The sequence below is a fragment of the Xyrauchen texanus genome, chromosome 34 (assembly GCF_025860055.1).
Source record: "Xyrauchen texanus isolate HMW12.3.18 chromosome 34, RBS_HiC_50CHRs, whole genome shotgun sequence".
NCBI classification, from domain to species: domain Eukaryota; kingdom Metazoa; phylum Chordata; class Actinopteri; order Cypriniformes; family Catostomidae; genus Xyrauchen; species Xyrauchen texanus.
In genome coordinates this window covers 11,708,585-11,728,280 of record NC_068309.1, presented here as the reverse complement: position 1 = coordinate 11,728,280, position 19,696 = coordinate 11,708,585, and the positions used below count along the sequence as shown (strand labels likewise).

The 19,696-nt window shown below is 37.6% G+C and overlaps 2 protein-coding genes across 5 annotated transcripts in view; both read left to right on the top strand.

Annotated features, from left to right (window-relative positions):
- The window catches only part of ehmt1b (euchromatic histone-lysine N-methyltransferase 1b), a 38,181-nt gene extending 35,788 nt beyond the window's left edge, over positions 1-2,393 (top strand). For all 4 annotated transcript variants that reach the window (XM_052103898.1, XM_052103901.1, XM_052103899.1 and 1 more), the window contains exons 26-27: positions 33-208; positions 612-2,393. In XM_052103898.1, the coding sequence (XP_051959858.1) occupies positions 33-208; positions 612-795 (360 nt within the window). In that variant the 3' untranslated portion in view covers positions 796-2,393. The remainder of the gene's footprint in view (positions 1-32; positions 209-611) is intronic.
- A 669-nt stretch (positions 2,394-3,062) lies between these two features.
- The window catches only part of cacna1bb (calcium channel, voltage-dependent, N type, alpha 1B subunit, b), a 174,726-nt gene continuing 158,092 nt past the window's right edge, over positions 3,063-19,696 (top strand). Inside the window, exons 1-4 of the mRNA XM_052103921.1 lie at positions 3,063-3,188; positions 3,941-4,241; positions 7,325-7,579; positions 11,499-11,604. Coding sequence (XP_051959881.1) covers positions 3,128-3,188; positions 3,941-4,241; positions 7,325-7,579; positions 11,499-11,604 — 723 coding nt within the window. The 5' untranslated portion in view covers positions 3,063-3,127. The remainder of the gene's footprint in view (positions 3,189-3,940; positions 4,242-7,324; positions 7,580-11,498; positions 11,605-19,696) is intronic.

The window sequence follows — 19,696 nt, the reverse complement described above, 5'->3', positions numbered from 1 at the left end:
CTGTTAGTCACGGTCTTTTACTTGTGTTGCAGGTGGGTGATATGTACTGCGTTGATGCCCGTTTCTACGGTAACATCAGCCGCTTCATAAACCATCACTGTGAGCCCAATCTGTTCCCCTGTCGAGTGTTCACCTCTCACCAGGACCTCAGGTTTCCTCACATCGCATTCTTTGCCAGCAAGAACATCAGCGCCGGAGACGAACTTGGGTCTGATTCAAACACTTGTCTTTTTTGTCCATTTTCTTGCTAAAACTGAGGATAAATTATCACTTGATATCATGAGGGCATGTCTTGGTTGATGTTTTATTTAATTTATGTTTTGTCCTTTTTAAGTGTTTCTTCAACCTCCTTTTATTAAAACAAACAGATTTCACCTTTTTTTCTCTTAGTTATATGAAGGTCTCATTAAAACTGAACTGTAAACTTTTAACCAGGTCTTCATCATTTATTTTTTGTACTTTTAAAGTGTGTGTTCAAAATGTTTAAAAAAAAAAAAATCGTCCAAAGTGCTTAAAGTGCGAAGTTGAAGAAACCTGTATATAAATGACATTTCTTACATAAAACCTCTTTATGTACAAGTAATCATTCGCAAATGTGTTCCTTCCACCAGGTTTGATTATGGCGACCACTTTTGGGATGTTAAGGGAAAGCAGTTCAGCTGCGAGTGTGGCTCATCCAAATGTAAGCACTCTGCAGCAGCCATCGCCCAGAGACAGGCAGACAGCACGCCGGGTGACCAGCAGCCCAGCGCCCTGCCCGATACCAGCTCCTCCACCCCATCTAGCCCCAGCTAAACTCCCCAACAACCGTGCTTCTGTCATAAAACATCTGGTTTCCTCCTCCTATCACCATTGCGGGCAAACCTCCTGGACCATCTGCCCATCTAGGCCAGTTGATGCTACACCCACAGTGCCATGTTTAGTCTTGTGATTTGACAACCTGATTGGTTGAAATTTCGGCTTAGGAGCTCATATATACATTGATTCCATTGACAAGTTACTTGGTATGATAGGTGAGAGGTGCACCGTTGGACTGGTGTTTGAGGTATTCAATCCAAACTTTTTTGTATGTTTTTCCATGATTTTCAGCTCCACACCTGGCAACATCCTACTTGGTCCAGTGTCATAAAAATGAGCTCTAAATTCTAATAGATTTTTGTTCTCTTGAGAATTAGATTACTGTATGTTTGGACCAGTTAAGGGATTATGTATATGTCTGTCACGTTACCATTGAATACTACCTTATTCTTGTCAGCAAGCAGTCAACGCACAATTCAAATGTCAGTAAATGTTTACGTAGCCGACTCATCTTTGATGAACTCAATGTTTTTCAGGCTTTTACTTTAACAGTCAAGGTGAAAACTATCCAAAATCCAAATGAATTTCAAATAAAGATAATTTAAGACTTTTTTGGTTTTATACATTTACAGAATATTCAGCAAATGACATTATGACATTGAAAGACTGACTTTGTGTTATTTGATACAGACTTTTTCCCATTACAATCTGTTTTGGGCTCAGGAGTGGGCTGTATCAACGTTAAATAAACTGTAGACTCATGCGTGGACTGTGAGCTCTCTTCAGTGTGTAACATTGGACATTCGCCCTGACGCGAGGCATCGTGTCAGAGGTCTAACATAAGGAGTCTGAACTGTACTTTTTTTTCCTTCCCCCCCATTTCACCAAGATCCCGGTAAACTCTTGATAAAAAATGCCTTTTAATGGCGAATCGCCATTGAAAGTACCAATTAAACCAGGACGAGGCTAATTCAGTATCTAAAAAAACAGTTTTATTGGTTATTTTTTGCATGTTACAGGCCTGAATGGACGTGGCTATTCTTATATGCATATAACGTGCATCCAGTCACTGCAAATTAAAACTAAAATATATTGGAACATTTCTGTACATACTTTCGGTTGAAATGATGGAACCTATTCGCATGCTTTTGAGACACGTGCTTTAGGATAGGACTGGAACGTTTAGCTCTGGTGGATGAAATGAGGTATAGGAAAATGCATATGGTGCTGAAAAAAGTTTTTTGTTATGTTTATTTTTTTATTACTCACTAAGTGAACATAAGTTGTAAAATACGAAGATGCAAGTGTTTCATTTTTTTTTTTTTTTTTCTATTTTAAAATATACTTCTGGTTTTCTAACTGTAGTTGACATTAAGCCTGTATCAATTTTGTTTCATAAGTTCATGTGGATGGTTAAGCTATTACTGTCTTTTTAAATGTTGATAGTATAGTCATGTCCTTAGTGCAAATCCAGACATATAGACACAAAACACTGCAAAATGGGGATAAAAAGAGAAAAATCTGTTTTCTGAACAGCAAAACATGATACACAATACAACAGGTTGTGTTTTTTTTTCTTTTCAATAAATTTACTACTAAAAAAAGATGAACATATCTGTCATTCTAATAATATGCAAAGCTAAATTCCAGTTTTTGGAACCACACGAAACATTGCATTAGATCTTTCAGGGAAGCAGTTGACTGTTTTATCTTTTGAGATTCACTTTTAAAAGGATAGTTCACCCAAAAATGAAATTTCAGCCATAATTGAATCCCCCCTCATGTTGTTCCAAACCCAAAAGGAGATTTCATTTCAATATGAAAGTGAATGGTGAATGGTGACTGAGACTAACATTCTGCCTTAATTTCCTTTATGTTCCAAATAATACAGCTTGGAACACATGAGGGTTTGTAATTAATGACAGGATTTTCATTTTTAGGTGAATTGTCCCTTTAAGCAGTGTGTCTATAAACCAGACCAAATGGGTTTTTTCCAAGCAAAGCAGAAAGTATTTTTTGTTGATTATCAAGGAGGAGTTTTTTAGTTTTATAAACTGCATAATTGTTCTCTTCCTGATTACTGAGAGAAAGTAGCGCTGTAATTGATCCAATGAAATGAGAGCTGGTGAAAGAGGATCAAAGACTGACGATAAAGGCTTTTAACAAACAAGACAGGAAACCGCCTTTCCGGATTCCAAAGAGGCACATTTTAAGACTTTAGTATGCCTCTCTATTGTAGTGGTTAGTACAATTATGTGGATTGTGGATACACTACATTAAAGCTGAGAATTGGATCCTGAGAATTCATAGAGCTGGACAAGATTAAGCAATGAGGAGGTCAACACAGCATAAGTTTGACTGGGAGGAGAGAAAGTCCACTTTGATCTATGGTAGGACATGCATTGGGTTTGAATTAGTTTGATGTGGATTGTTATTCTTGTGGATCGCAATGAAATTTGCACTTTTTTTAATGATATGTGACAGTGTAAATAACTTGCTTTGGTGACATTGAATGATTTTGTAAGACAAAGTATGCACTGGATATGTGGGTGAATCTCATAAAAACATTTCCATGTCATATTACACCCCAAAATTAAAATAATAAGATTACATTTTGCATAAAGACCATTAGGATATTTTGCATTATCTTAAAATAATACTTTCTCATTACTCTAAAAAAAAATATTATAATTACTGTTATGTGCCTGTTCTTTTTAGTTTTATTGATTTTTTTGCAATTCCCATTTTTAATAGTGATGCTCATTACAATGTAGCTACTCAATCCGTATTACTTGTATTACACATTAAAAGTACATACATACAAATACAACCAATTTTTTCATAATTGTCATTGAGAAATTTGAGGGGAAAGTGCTTCAAAAAAAGAATTAATGGTCCAAAATAAAGCTTAATTTATTTATTTATTTATTTATTTTTTGGAGGTGGGGTTATATGACCCAGACATGTTCTTAACAAATTTTGTGAGTCACACGTATGTCCATTACCAGCTTAATTTAAAGCATCATAGTAAGTCATTATCTTTGGCCCTTATCAAACATGCACCTGTCTCATTCACTTAACTATAATTGTAATTTTTTTTCCAGTTAATCTGTTTATCATCTCTCATCTTTCAATAATAAAGCTGTCCGAATGGCCACATTTAGAACATGGGGGATGTTGACTCAGGGGTCAGAGTTCAGTTCCTGGGCCCAATCTTCTGAACTACCTGATAATCAGAGAAAAAGAGAAGCAGCTTTTACTGAGCTATCAAGTAAAAACGGCCTGTATGAGGAACACCAGACAGCAAGAGATGTCCAGAACATGGCAGAACACAGCAAATACGACACTGTTATTGAGCTGGAGAGGCCCTGTGACCTGAAGGACACAGATATCATCAGTGCCCATGAAATTTGTCAAGCCAAGATCACACCATGGGAAGACAGGTGAGGTTGAAGGAACAAAAGATATGTGTAATGTAATCTATAGACCTTCTTAATCGTGATCTCTAAATGTTATGTTTCTGTTAACACTGATGAATTAACTAAACAAAATTTCCCAGCAGCCAATTGGCATTTGACAGCTTGTAATTCACTATATTAACCACTAGGGGGATAAAGGTTTCATAGGGAAAAATGCACTCGGTGAGGTTGACACCAATTAGATCCAAGTACACATTAGCTATGATGCTAATTGCTTTTTCCTGTTAATAGCAACGGATTCTTGATAGACATTAGCTTATGTAATTTGCAAAGAGATCTAAGGACTTTCCCTGGATCGAAAATGGACATCTGGCTCCAACTCATCTAAAATTTGTCTCCCTTATACAATCTTAGTATTTGTAATTTGGCAGTGTTTCTTGAACTCCTTTCCACTGCAGTGCCCTAGTGGGTTGTTGGATGAAGCTCTGGATGAAATCGCCACACATCCAGAGATTTGTTCAACAGCTTGGAGTCACTCTTGAGATTGTTATGCCTCTGGGTCTGGACTGGCTGCACATACAGAAAATCCTTCACACTTACTGATTTTAATGCCATGAGCTTCACATCTTGGCAAGCTAGTACTTTTTTTTTTTTTCTCTGTAATTCTTTCTTTTTTTTTCTTTGCTGACATGGAGAGGTAGAGAAGGCATGTGTGGAGGGTGTGACAGGTTTCTATCTTTGTAGGGACCAAATGTCCCCACAAGGAAATGGCTTAATAAAATAAAGTATGTAGTTTTAAAATAAATTAAAATGTTAGATCAATCTGATGAAAGCTCCCTTATAAAAAGAATAAAAATTATTCATAAATGAAGGTAATAATAATAATAATAAAAGTTTGGGTTTTTATTTAAACATGCAAATGTTTTCCTGTAGGGGTAGGGTTAGGGTTTTGATTAGTTTGTAGTGATTTTAATATATTACAGTATATATTAAATATTACATATAGGGCTGTCAATCGATTAATATTTTTAATCGAATTAATTACATAGTGTCCTGATTAATTGCGATTAATCGTATATACAAATATTTGCTGAGAAAGCCCCTCATATAACAATAATTCAATATATAAAGATTATACATATTTATATTTATATATAATTATACTTAGTTATCTTTAAATATAAAAAATTATATATATATATATATATATATATATATATATATATATATATATATATATATAGTGGCAGTTCTGTGACAGAAACACCTTGTTGATGAGAGGGGTCAACAGAGAATGGCCAGAATGGTTCGAGCAGACAGAAAGTCTATGGTAACTCAGATAACTACTCTACAATTGTAGTGAGCAGAATAGCATCTCAGAATGCACAACACTTTGAACCTTGAGGCAGATGAGCTACAACAGCAGAGGACCATGTCTGGCATTTTATTTGGACCATAGTGTTCCTAATAAAGTGCTCAGTGAGTATATATAGAAATATTTGCCTACATTGTTTGGACCAAATGTAAAAATATGAATGAATTTGCCTACACAAGAAAAACGGTGTAATAAACATACAAAAAAGTATTAAACATTTTATTTATACTTTTAATAGAATAAAAACTAAACTGTATATGATATTTTACTCTAATAAAAACAATAATAATTTTTGTTTATACTGGGACTGAATTTGTAATAAACACCTTTGAAATGCCATACTACCATACTAGTACAGGTGTAAAAGCTAGAAAATATAATTATCAAAATATCATATATCATTATAATTATAATAAAATCAATGAAAAGTCCCTACCATTATAATACTTTACCTCACTGCATCATAAACATGACTCTCTCTCTCTTTCTCTCTCTGTGTGTGTGTGCGCGCGTGTCCCAAACATTTTTTTTAATCGTTACATTTCCTTAAAGGAATATTCCAATACAAGTTGGTATAATGTTGATTACCACAAAATAATTAAAAATTGGTTCGAGTGAGACACTTAAGATGGAAGTGAATGGAGCCAATCTGCAAACGTTAAAATACTCACTGTTTTAGAAGTATGGCCACAGGACATAAACAATATGCGTGTTAACATGATTTTAGCTTATTAACCTTTTCTGTTAAAAGTTACATCCAATTTTACAACTTCGTTGCCATGACGACGTAACGCCGTAAACCCTAAAACCACCAAAAAACCCCGAAGAATTAACCAACTCAAAAAGTAAAACAGAAAAACATTATGTAAGTGCTTTTATAAATGTATAAGTTTCATATTTGTGCCTTTAAATCCTCCATATATCCAGATATATTTTATGGTAATCAACACAATGCCACAAATGTCGTGAGCTTAACTTGTATTGGACTCGGAATATTACTTTAAGATTCCATATTGCATTTGAAAATTAAACAAACAAAAAGATATAAGTAGTTGAAATGTTTGATTTATCAATTGAATGATCAATGATCAGTTTCGGCTCCCTCCAACCCACGTGCTCTCCAGCAGGTGGTCCTGACTATAGGGTCGTTTGAGTCACGTGTGAGGAGCCACTCGCACCAGCGTCCACTCATTTGGCACCATTCCTACCGTGCGCGTTTCCAAGTGGAAGTAGGTGGAATTGTGGTTTTCAAGCGAAAAACCACAATTCCTTATAAAAAGAAATAGGTGTGTGCACGTATACGGAATACATTTTACGTGTTTCTTCGCGCGTTTGATATGCCTTTCGTTGTCAATTCATCTTTTCGTCTAGTATGACGGGCAAGTGATGGTGTGCGCTTTGGTTTCGTGACCTGTCAGCGTGGATCAGGTTGTGCTGGATGGATGTGGCATGAATTGGATGGTTACACGTTTTCCTTCGTTTGAAATGCGCTTTACGGGGATTACATTCATATGACAGGTTTCCAGTTTTATGCCATTTCCAGAGCAATGGAGTGAGGCGAAGGCGCACAGGTAGCTGGATAAAAAGGAGAGACTTTTTGTTCTTTTTTTTTTTGACATCCACTAATGGGGGGGACTATAAGTATTAACAGAGGTATTTACTGTAATGTTCATTCTGCGGCTACTGTTTAATGCCAGTTTGGATTTTACCTGTTGGATATTTGCATGTCTAGGATGGCTCGCTTTGGAGACGTTCTTCCTTCCCGCTATGGAGGTCCAGCGGGCGCTGGGAGAGGGGGAGCCCGAGCGGGAGGTCCCCCGGGCGGGCAAAGAATGTACAAACAGTCGATGGCTCAGAGAGCCAGGACAATGGCTTTATACAATCCCAAGCAAACCAAACAGAATTGTTTCACTGTCAACCGGTCCTTGTTCATCTTCAGCGAGGACAATGTCATAAGGAAATACGCCAAAAGAATTACCGAATGGCCATATCCTTAATATTTCAGATTTACGCAAAACGCATGGATAGATGCCTTTGACATCACCACTTTTTCTTCATTTTCCATGCTATCATTGAGTGCCATTCAGTTTTAGGAGCATATTCATACACATTTATATATTTGACAGTAGCCAAATGAACTTGTGTGCTTACATGCGTCCTGTAATTTTGATTGGCTCCAAGACATATTTCGTCATCCCATGTGTTCACGCACTTAATGGCATTTGGCAGCCAGTGGTCGTTTCAGGGTGTTGGCTGACGCGCCGTTTTTATTTTATATTTGGAGCGTATGAAAGTCTTGCACTCGCACAGCTGTTCGGCAGCGAAAAGTAAATACCTGCATTGAGACGCCGAACAACTGGATTAAATCACTCGTGTTGCAGTTGTAATTACTAGATGTTTGCATGAAATGTTACGTCAACCACATTTTTTTAAATTTTATTTGTATTTGTATTTTTGTATCTACCGTGGTTAAGACATGATACGAATTGACTTATGCCACTGTTAATAGTTATCTTTCAGGACCACTGAAAATACATCATTATGTTTTGCTCTTACTGTGTGTTGATTAACTTGAGTTTGATTTCTCCACAGGTAAGGGGCCTTCCCACAGAACTCGTTTTTGCGTCCGTCCGCGCTATGTTTCCAAAGGTTTTCCTATGTAAACACCCTATGTAAACAAATACTTGACCATTGAACCGTGTCTCGCTGTTTTATCAGCATCTCACGCAGGAGCGGTGCATTTTTTATATGCACTGACAGGTTAAAATGAAGGGGAAAACGCATCTTAAGACACCTGCGTTTCTGCTTTATGCTTTGAGCTTTGTCTTGCTATTAAGCACAAGAACGCGTTCAGTATTTCGCGAAGTAAAAAACATAAAACCCTCTTTACCTCTGTAAAATCACTGTAACGCACAGTCTTGAGTGCCTCATTGCTGTTATTAAATGATGGCAACAGCAATGTGATAAAATACGACAAAGTACATTTAAAAAGTAAAAATTATTATTCATAATATCTTATTTTGTATTTTATTTATTTTTTTATTTTCCCCCTTTTCTCCCAATTTGAAATACCCAATTCCCACTACTTAGTAGGTACTCCTGGTGGCGCGGTTACCCACCTCAATCCGGGTGGCGGAGGACAAGTCTCAGTTCCCTCCGCTTCTGAGACCGTCAATCCGCGCATCTTATCACGTGGCTCACTGTGCATGACACATCGGAGACTCCGCATTTGGAGGCTCACGCTACTCTCCGCGATCCACGCACAACTTACCACGTGCCCCATTGAAAGCGAGAACCACTAATCGCCACCACAAGGAGGTTACACCATGTCACTCACCCTCCCTAGTAACCGGGACAATTTGGTTTCTTAGGAGACCTGGCTGGAGTCACTCAGCACACCCTGGATTCAAACTTGTGACTCCAGGTGTGGTAGTCATCGTCAATACTCGCTGAGCTACCCAGGCCCCTATTAATAATTATTGATTAAACAATTCTTTCTGTGAGTAATATAGTTTGTTGACCAATCTGTATTCCGCTTAAGTTCCGCTTACCTGAACACTGTGGTCAAAGTGTGTACATCTTGCTGTTTTACAACAGCTTAATTCAAACACTGGATTTAGAGTAGGAACTATCTTTTTTTAATATATTTATTTAGGTAAATATAATGAAGCTGATGTTGTTGTTCAGTTTATAATAGAGCTAAGAACCCAAGTTCTTTCTGTTTGGAAAGCGCTGTGGTTCTGAAGAACTACAGCGCTCTCCAGGGTCCTGAAGTCTCGCCACAAATGTTTCAGCCATCCATATATTAATTTTATAATGCACAGGTGCTACCAGATATTTTGTTCTATATATTTTATTTATTACTGCACATTCAATTAATCTTTATGGATTTGTTAAAAAATGCTGCATTTTCATTTGGTTTCCACAGCATTAAGCCATGTAGTGTCTCCCAAAGGGGATGACAAGAATGAGATTCACGGAGGAAAGGAAAGATCCAAAGGTAACTTCAATCTCATTCTTGTCATCCCATTTGGTTTCCACAGCATTAAGCCATGTAGTGTCTCCCAAAGGGGATGACAAGAATGAGATTGAAGTTACCTTTGGATCTTTCCTTTCCTCCGTGAATAGAAATTCAATAAAGACTATAACCTCAGGAAGCAAACATGGAAAATGAATCAGAAAATGGATCCTGTGCTAAAATATATTCCAATCCTCCTCTAAAGATGTCAGCAGCCTCAAACACCCTTTCGGTATTTCTTTTAAAAAAGGTCTTAAGATGACAAATATTTTAATAACGCTAACATATATGGGCTTGTGTAAACATTTGATTGTCGCAATAAGGTTGACAGCACAAATATAACAGCACCGAGGTACATACCGTATTGCCAACCTCACGGGGAATCATTATCTCTGCTATTGCGGCAACTCATTAGAGATCTTAAAAGCATGACTCCCTTACTTTCTGTCCAAACATTTTTTTGTAATTTTTTGCATGTAAGGAGGTTAGCAGAAATACTCAGACTCTGCTAGCATTATTGGAGGGTTTGAACATGGTCGCGTAGGTATGCCAAGGACACAAAAGGATGTTGCATGTCAATTGTTTGATAGAGCTTGGAAGTATGTGAGTTGGCTTCTGTTCAGATTGTTTCTGTGTTTGTGGTAACGATTTAATGATTTAGTGTTTAAATTAAACAACACTTTTGTCCTTGGTGTGACATGTAAGCCATTCCTGAAGTATTATGATAGTGTGCAACAAACTACAAATACTAAAAACAATATTTATATATTACAGGTACTATTAAAGCATTGCTCTGTTTGATTGAGTATCCCAATCAGCCTGACATAGCAAAATTGGCTCAAACTTGTAGTGGCACAGAAATTACACACTTCAGTTTTCAAGCTTAAATATCAGCACATTTTCTGTCCATTGCACATAAGACAATAGATGTCTTACATACTTTGATCATGTAAGATGGATTTTTCATTGTATTGACTGCATTGTGCAACCTAGTCCCATAGAATAAACGTTACTATAACAACATTTTTGCAGACTGAGTTTTACGTGCTGCTTTTTTATGTTTTGCTGCAGTTTCCTGGTGAAATTAACACTAGAGGTGCTACAACAACTGCGTTTTATTCAATTTCACACAAACCACAGTGGTTGATTATTACTTTATAAACAGAATTTCGCTCTATTATCGAAACACTTTTACTCTTACGCATCATTTAACAAACAATTTAGTATTCCAGAGCCACTCACATTTACACAGTTATTCCAACATGATTAGCTTCCACTCTAATTCACCTGATAGAGTGTTGGACTTTGGTCTCAGAGACTGAACCTCAAGCCTAGCCAAGGAAGCTCGAAATAAAAGTGAAGTGAAAGTGCCATAGAAGTTGCACAGAATTATTTGGTTGCTTCAGTAAATGTGCTTTTCATGTCAAATTTTCTTTGAAAACACTATTGGTTAAGATTAGGTGTTGGATAAGGTAGAATTGTGTTTTGTTAACCTCTCATTTATATTTTAAAACACTTTCGGTTAAGTTTATGTGATGGTTTAGGGGAAGACTATCTGTTTTGTTCACCTATCATTTATCTTTTTGGACAATACTGGTTAGGTTTAGGCTTAAGGGAGGGGTTAAGGGTTAGGGAGGTATGTTTTACTCATAAAAACATCCATTTAATATTCACCTTAAAAACCTTGTCTGATTGCTAAATAGTTTCACTCGCTTTTTGCGCCATCCGCTGGACATTGCACTTGGAAACCTCAGCCAATAATGCAAGTAATAAACATGTAATGAAACACATCATTTTGGTTTGCAAACATTTAGCTAATGTCAGGTACATTTTATGAGATAAGGCTTGAATTGTTTTTTATACTGATGTTTTTCCTTGACCTGTTTACTCCATTTGAGTACCTGATCCTTACCACCATCATTGCCAACTGCATCGTATTGGCCCTCGAGCAGCATCTCCCTGCCATGGACAAGACCCCCATGTCTGAACGTCTGGTGAGTATCAACAGCTCTAATTTTCAGTTTTCTGTTCTTTGTCTTTATTTTCTGTTCATTCACTCTTGAATATGAAGTAATTACCCTTATATTAATTCCACCCCATATCTTTTATAGGAATAGTTTACCCCAAAATAGAAATTCTGTCTTTTTAAGATAGAGAAAATGCAATGGCAATGCTTTCAGTAAAAAGCATAACAGAGACAGTGAGTGAGAGATGAGTGTGTATTTGGCTTGCTTTTTCTTTCCACCCACACACCCGACATCCCCGCTGGAGTATATTGATTGATCATTTTAGTGGTCTTGCACTGGTGGCATGGGTGACCATTGAGCCTGCTGGAGCAGAGGGTGTTGTCCAGCTCTCAGAGCACCCATACAGGGCCAGAGTGAACCACCCAAGCACTCCACACAGGAGCCATGTCTCTTGTCTCATTAAAACCCAGCCTGCTGAGAACCATGGACGAATGCGTGCATAACTACTACTTCTCCATGATCCGACTTTAACCCATGCAGAGCAGGCTTTGATCTTCTCCCTTGCTCATTTTCCTAACTCACAACAGCAGTCAAATTGTGTCTGGTGTGTCAAACGATACAACATTGCTGCTTCAAAGCATGCTGTTGCGCAATTAAAGCCAGCACTGGACTGGTTTGCTGATTAAGGCAGTAATAGTCTCTTTGTGAGACTGAATATGCAGGCAGTGATGTTGGATTTCCAGGCTCATTTGAAGAGCACTGCAATCAGAGAGAGGGAAGAAAGCATGAGTAGATAAAGTCAGTGACATCTTCATTTGCATAGCCACCCAATACTGTTTCAAGTTGGCAGTGACATTGCACTAAATCAACTTTTAATGTAAATATAAACACATCAGTGGTGTCAAAAGTGGTAGTGGCCTTATGGTTTAAGGAATAGTTCACCCAAAAAAGGAAAATTCTGCCATCATTTACTTTTACAGTGATATTAAAAGAAATGTTCAGGGTTCAATACTATTTAAACTCCATCAACATTTGTGGCATCAAGCTATTTAGACCCTTGTTATTTAAAATATGCAAAAATGCCATTTACTATAAGGCACTAACAATGAAAGTGAATAGGACCAGGCAATTAATGGGATAGTTCATCCAAAAATGACAAATCTCTCATCATTTACTCAACCTCATGACTTTCTTTCTTCTGCAGAACACAAAATAAGATTTTCAAAAGAATATTTCAGCTCTGTAGGTCCATACAATGCAAGAGAATGGTGACCAGACATTTCAAGATCCAAAAATCACATATAGGCAACATAAAAGTAATCCATATTACTCCAGTGGTTAAATCCATGTCTTCAGAAGCAATATGATAGGTGTGAGTGAGAAACAATATTGATCAGTATTGTAGTTGTTTTTAACTTTAAAACTTTCACTTTCACATTATTTCCACATTCTGAAAGTGAAAGTAGAGATTTACCATAAAAGGATTGAAATATTGATCTGTTTCTCACCCAAAGTGATTGCATCACTTCAGAAGACATACAGCTCTGGAAAAAATTAAAAGACCACTGCAAAATGATCAGTTTCTCTGTATTTACTATTTATAGGTATGCGTTTGAGTAAAATAAACATTTATTTTATTCTATAAATTACTGGTAACATTTCTCCCAAATTCCAAATAAAAATATTGTCATTTAGATTTGCAGAAAATGACAACTAGTCAAAATAACAAAAAGTATGCAGTGCTTTCAGACTTCAAATAATGCAAAGAAAACAAGTTCATATTCAGTTTTAAACAACACCATACTAATGTTTTAACTTAGGAAGTGTTCAGAAATCAATATTTTGTGGAATAACCCTGATTTTCAATCACAGATTTCATATATCTTGGCATGCTCTCTACCAGACTTTCTCATTGCTGTTGGGTGACTTTATGCCACTCCTGGCACAAACATTTAAGCAGCTTGGATTTGTTTGATGGCTTGTGGCCATCCAGCTTCCTCTTGATCACATTCCAGAGGTTTTGAGGGTTCAGGTCTGGAGTTTGGGCTGGTCATGACAGGGTCTTGATCTGGTGGTCCTCCATCCACACCTTAATTGACCTGGCTGTGTGGCATGGATTATTGTCCTGCTGGAAAAACCAATCCTCAGAGTTGGAGAACATTGTCAGAGCAGAAGGAAGCAAGTTTTCTTCCAGAATAACCTTGTATGTGGCTTGATTCATGTGTCCTTCACTAAGAGGAGTATGCCCGATACCAGCCTTGCTGAAGCACCCCCAGATCATCACAAATTGTCCACCAAATTTCACAGTGGGTGTGAGACACTGTGGCTGAAGGCCTCTCCAGGTCTCCATCTAACCATTAGATGACCAGGTGGAGGATCGGTTATGATCTGGGGGTATTTCAGCAAGGCTGGAAACTTAGGTTTAATTATAAATGTTTTATTTGCTAATGGAAGGTTATAGAGTCAGTTGCCAAAGGCACAAATAATTTACAGACCAGATAAAGATTTAAAAGTGCAGCACTTTCTAGATTTTTCTGCATGGCACCCATGCTGCAACAAGCTATAATCTAAAAAACAGCACCATGCTGTTCTTTCTCGAAGACTGCCATGAAGAAGTGTATTGCTAGGAAAAGTTTTCCATCAAAAAGAGGCTCGGAAGAACAGGGTTGATAATTGCACTCATAAAGAGGGAGGGATTTCTGAGAGCAGAGCAATGGCGAGGTTAGTCTGGTGTAAGTGCCTGTACAGCCGTAGGGCTCTGGTGACATTAATGGGAATGAGTTCAAAAGCAATGCGACATAATGCAGCTAGGACTGAATCTCTTTAGAATACATTTAAGACAATGTGCATTTATCTAACAGATTTCACAACTTATAGTTTACATATATATTCTCCCAGTTTCACTTGGTGGCAGAGATTAAATTTAGAGAAGACTTTATAATGTTGTGGATTTTGTACAACTTAAGCTCTATTGACAGCATCTGAGGCATCACGGAGAATAATTTTGACTTGCCGCTCAGTTTGTAAAAGCAAACAAAAATCACATTTACAATAATTAATTATAATAATTAACAATAGAAGTCTGTTGGCATTCTCAGCTTTTTTGTTTTCATTTAAAATGTTTGTCTAAATCATCCATTTAGTGTCGAGACCACTGTTCTAGGTGGATGGTATATGGTCTGCACTTATATAGCACTTTTTTAACCTTAACGGTTTTCAAAATACTTTATACTGTGACTCATTCACCCATTCACACACACACTCACACACCAATGACAGCAGTGCTGCCATGCAAGGCGCTAGCCTGCCATTGGTAGCAACTTAGGGTTTAGTGTATTGCCCAAGGACACTTCAGCATGTGGAGTCATGTGGGCCGGGAAATTAACCACCAACCCGATTAGTGATTTGTGACCAACCTGCTCTACCACCTGAACCACAGCTGCCCACACCCAGATTAACTTATGTTACCAATGTAATTACTGTAGTTTGATTTTTTTCTATGTAAATTATCCTTTTCTTGTATCGTTAAGCATATTGTATGAAAGTTTCCTGGCATTACATTAGTCATGACAGGAGTTGAAAAAGTAGATATAATGTTACTTTTAATGCATGTGTCTCAAGGTGTGCTTTTAAAAGTGGACGTTGTTTTTAAACTGACAAAGCATCTAAAAAATTCGACAGACCTAGACATCCATCTAGCGCATGTTTACTTGAAAAACAATTAAAAAAATGGGCAGGCTGTTTTCCAGTTACGCCACCAAGAGGATGACTTTTTGAGAATTTTCGAAACCATAGTTTTGTGAACCCCAGTGAATATACTGTGTAATAATGGAGAAAGGGGTTACTACTAGAAGTAGGATGATGAAAGTGATAGAAAATGACCCTGAAGTGAGGTAAGATAGCTGAAGTAGCTCTCAGAGTTCATCTCCACATGGTGAAGATTGGTCCGAAGTTAGCCTGCGATGTATTCTCAACGAACTCCGGGAGTTCAGAAGGGACAATAAGGTACAGCCTTCCGACATTAAACAAGAACTGAAGAGAACAAATGACAGACTGGATGAGGCAGAGGTGAGAATTGAGGAAACATCCACGTTAATCAAACGGCTAACACAGCGCCAGTCTAATCTGGAAGCCAGGCTGATAGATCTGGAGGGCCATGCGTGCAGAGACAATTTAAGGATTTATGGAATTCCTGAAGATAAAGAAGGCACTGGTATGGATGGCTTTCTGGATAACTTGTTGAAAAGTCAACTTTCCCCATGACAGAGAGCTCGGAATTGAGCGTGCACACCGGGCACTAGCACCAAAGCCCAACAATCCACAGGCAAAGCCAAGGTCTATAGTGGTCAAGTTCGGGAGCTATCGGACGAAAGAGGAGGTGCTTAGGAGAGCCTGGCAAAAAAAGAAATGCTTTGCAATGATGCCTGTTTCTACGTTGACCATGAATTCCTTCCTGAAATGCTTAAGAGATGTATGTCGAAGTCAAAAAAGTGTTAAAAGAGAAACAAATAAAGTTCCAGGCACCATATCCGGCATGGATGCGCTTCTTCTACGATAACGGCACCTGGCAATACCAGGATGCTATGGAGGCAACGAGGGACATGGCTTCATGAGGATTTTCAATTACTGTGGTGAAGTGCTCCACTACTACGGATCAAGAGGAGATCGGACTCCTATCTACTTGGCAGGTAGCGGGGAGACGTTACGACCAGAGTAGAGATAAGGAATCCTGTGCAGTGGACGGCTCCACACAACCCAAGTAACCCCCCCACTCTCAATATTAATAAAAACTCCAGAAAGGAGTCTGACATTTTACACTTAAGCCTGAAATGCAGATAGGTTTTATTTGATTCCCACTGCTACACCCCATCTTGGTTATTTGGCCTGAAGATTTCCATGCAACTTTATACATTTATGTGTAAATCCTACAGTTCTATTCTCTATTTAATTGAAGGAGTCAGGACTTTTTAATTGTCAAGATGTCCACGATTTGTTTTTAATTTCTATAAACTATTTACAACTTTATTTGGACTAGCATGCGGCCTTATCGTAGGGCCCCACTTCCGTTACAATGTGGGACTTTCCCTTACGGGTTTTTAACTTTAAAAAGCCCCGCAAGGCTCTTTTGAAATGAGCCTCAACATCAGAAACAACTGTTCCTATTTGTTACGATGGCGTTTTGTTTAAAATTGTTTCAGCTTGGTTCTCATTCATTGTTTGTTACTTGGGAGAGGTACTCTTAGTGTACATATTTAATACCAGTAGAGACATCGGGAGGAGTTCCAGTCATGTTAACCGATGTAGAAGACTATGAATAAGCACATCCTTAAAGTTATTATATTCAATGTGAATGGGATTTTGAACCCAGCTAAGAGAAGTCAAATATTGTGAAAAATTTAAATGGAAAATGCACAGATTGTGCTCCTACAAGAAACACATCTCACTCCAGCAGAACATGAAAAACTAAATAGAATGGGATTTTCAAGGGTGTATTATTCATCTTATAAGTCAGGCCATAGGAGAGGTGTAGCAATGTTAATATCACAAAAAGTATCATATGAACATCTTTCCTCAGACAAGGAAGGGAGATATATAATAGTCTCAGGGGAAATAGATGACACTGCCATAACACTGTAACATTTATGCCCCCCCTGGGAGTGATTTTGGTTTTTACAGGAAAATATTCAATTTAATGATAGGAGTCACAGGAATTGTTATATGTGGCAGAGACTGGAACATTCATCTCAACCCAAAATTGGATTCATCAAAAAACTCAACTGCCACATCATTACTATATTACATTAATGTTCTAATGACAGAACTGGGCATATTAGATCTTTGGATAGATAGATATATTATGATCTTATTCATGCCCTCACAACGTATACTCAAGGATAGACTATTTTTTGTATTAAAGAGAGCTCACCATAGAATACATAGCTGTGACACTGGATCTATTGACTTGTCTGATCATGCACCTCTCTCTTGCACTATACATATTAGTGATAACCCGGGAAGAACACTGTGGAGGCTAAATACAAGCATCCTAAATACCCCACAATTTCAAACTCAAATGAGGGAAGACATAAAAATGTTCCTTGAAGAAAATGATAACGGGGAAGTTAACTCAGCTACAGTATGGGATGTCTTAAAAGCAGTCATTATGGGGAGAGTTATATTCTTCTGTGCCTATGAAAAGAAAAAAAGCAATTAAGACTAATGAGTCTCAATAGTAAACTAAAAGATCTTGAGACACAACATAAAAGGGGACAAAAACCAAATCTGATGACAAAAATAAAGAAAATTTGAAACAAAAAATATACTGTATTCACTGGACTCTATACAAACTATACAATATAAACAAGATGAAATACAAAAAAAAAAAAAGTACTACAAATTACTGCAGACACAACCACGCTTAGAAGATGAGCAACAAATTGGAAAGTTCCTTGATTCTCTCAACTTACCAGTTATATCAGGGAAACAAAATTAAACATTAACAGCTGCAATAACTGAGACAGAGTTAAAAACAGCGCCATCTCCAGGCTCAAGGCGATTAAGTCTCCCGGTCCAGATGGCTTTCCATCAGAGTGGTATAAAACTTTTCAACCTGAATTGATACCAAGCCTCCTTCGGGCCTGCAATACATCGTTAATGGAGGCTAAAATGCCTCTATCATGGAGCGAGGCAGTGATATCAGTTATCCCAAAAGAGGGAAAAGACAAATTAGAATACAGTTTATATAGACCAATTTCGGTGCTGAACGTTGATTACAAATTATACACAGCCATCCTTGCCAAAAGACTGGAAAGGATTCTCCCCCAGCTTATACATAACGATCAGACTGGGTTAATTTCTCACGATAACATTACGATAACATTAGATGGTCACTGCACATATTAAATCACATCCAACAGGACAAACTTGAAGCCCTCTTAATTAGTTTGGATGCGGAGAAGGCTCTGTGAGTTGGCCTTTCTTATATAAAGTTATTGAAAGATTTGGCATGCACAAAAATTTGTTAGGGGCATCTGTACACTGGTTTATATAATAAACCATCAGTCCGGATAAAAATAAATATGCACCTCTCGAACACCATTATCTCAGAATGTAGATCAAGAGGGGGGTGTCTGTTTTCACTGTGTCTCTTTGCGCTTTATATAGAGCCACTCGCACAGTGGATAAGGCAGACTGAAAGCATCAAAGGCATTTGCATAAATGGAGAAGACCACAAATTGCCATTGTACGCTGATGATATTTTGATTTATTTAAGTAAGCCCACTAGCACATTTCCTAGAATGAAACTTCTAGAAACATTCGGTAGAAATGTAGGATACAAACTAAACATACAAGGGAAAAATCCCATGGTCAAATTCAAAACTCTACAGCTAGGAAGGAGGGATGGGATTAAACCCTTAACTAATATATGTAACCCGACATATCATGCTAGGTGGAAAGATATTGAACTATTAATAATGAATGATCCCCTAATTCATGCAGTATTTGCACATACAAATTTGGGATTTATATATAAGGTACAAAACCCATGGACTAAAGCCCAATTGGGGGGATGTTGGAGACAGTTTAGTTTATATTCTGGGAGTGCCCAGTGAAAAGACCCTTCAGGGTAGAGCTTCATAATGCATTGGAAAGCATACTTAATTCTGTCCTACCTTTGCAATTTCCCACATTATTTTTAGGAAATGCCGATTTCCAGGCAAGACAGCATGATGAATATTTATTTCGTATTTTAACGTCTGCTGGGATAAAAGCGATCCCAAGGCGTTGGCTGCGTCCTGAACCCCCCACAAAGAGTGGATGGATATAGTAAATTATATTTATGTAATGGAAAAGATTACTTTTTCCCTTCATCTTCAGAAAAATGTGTTTATTAAATTCTGGACCAAGTGGGTCGAATATGTAAGGCCATTATGACCAGATTTTGTGGAAGTATTGAAAAAATGACCCATTGTATCCGTTTGCTTATTTACTTGTTTGTTTGTGCATTAGCCCATAAGTTCACACGCTATACACAGCCAGAGAGCCCGCATACCTTTTTTTTCTACCCTTGCACAACTTTTCCCTACCATACATTGGGAACTTATACACTTTCTCCCAC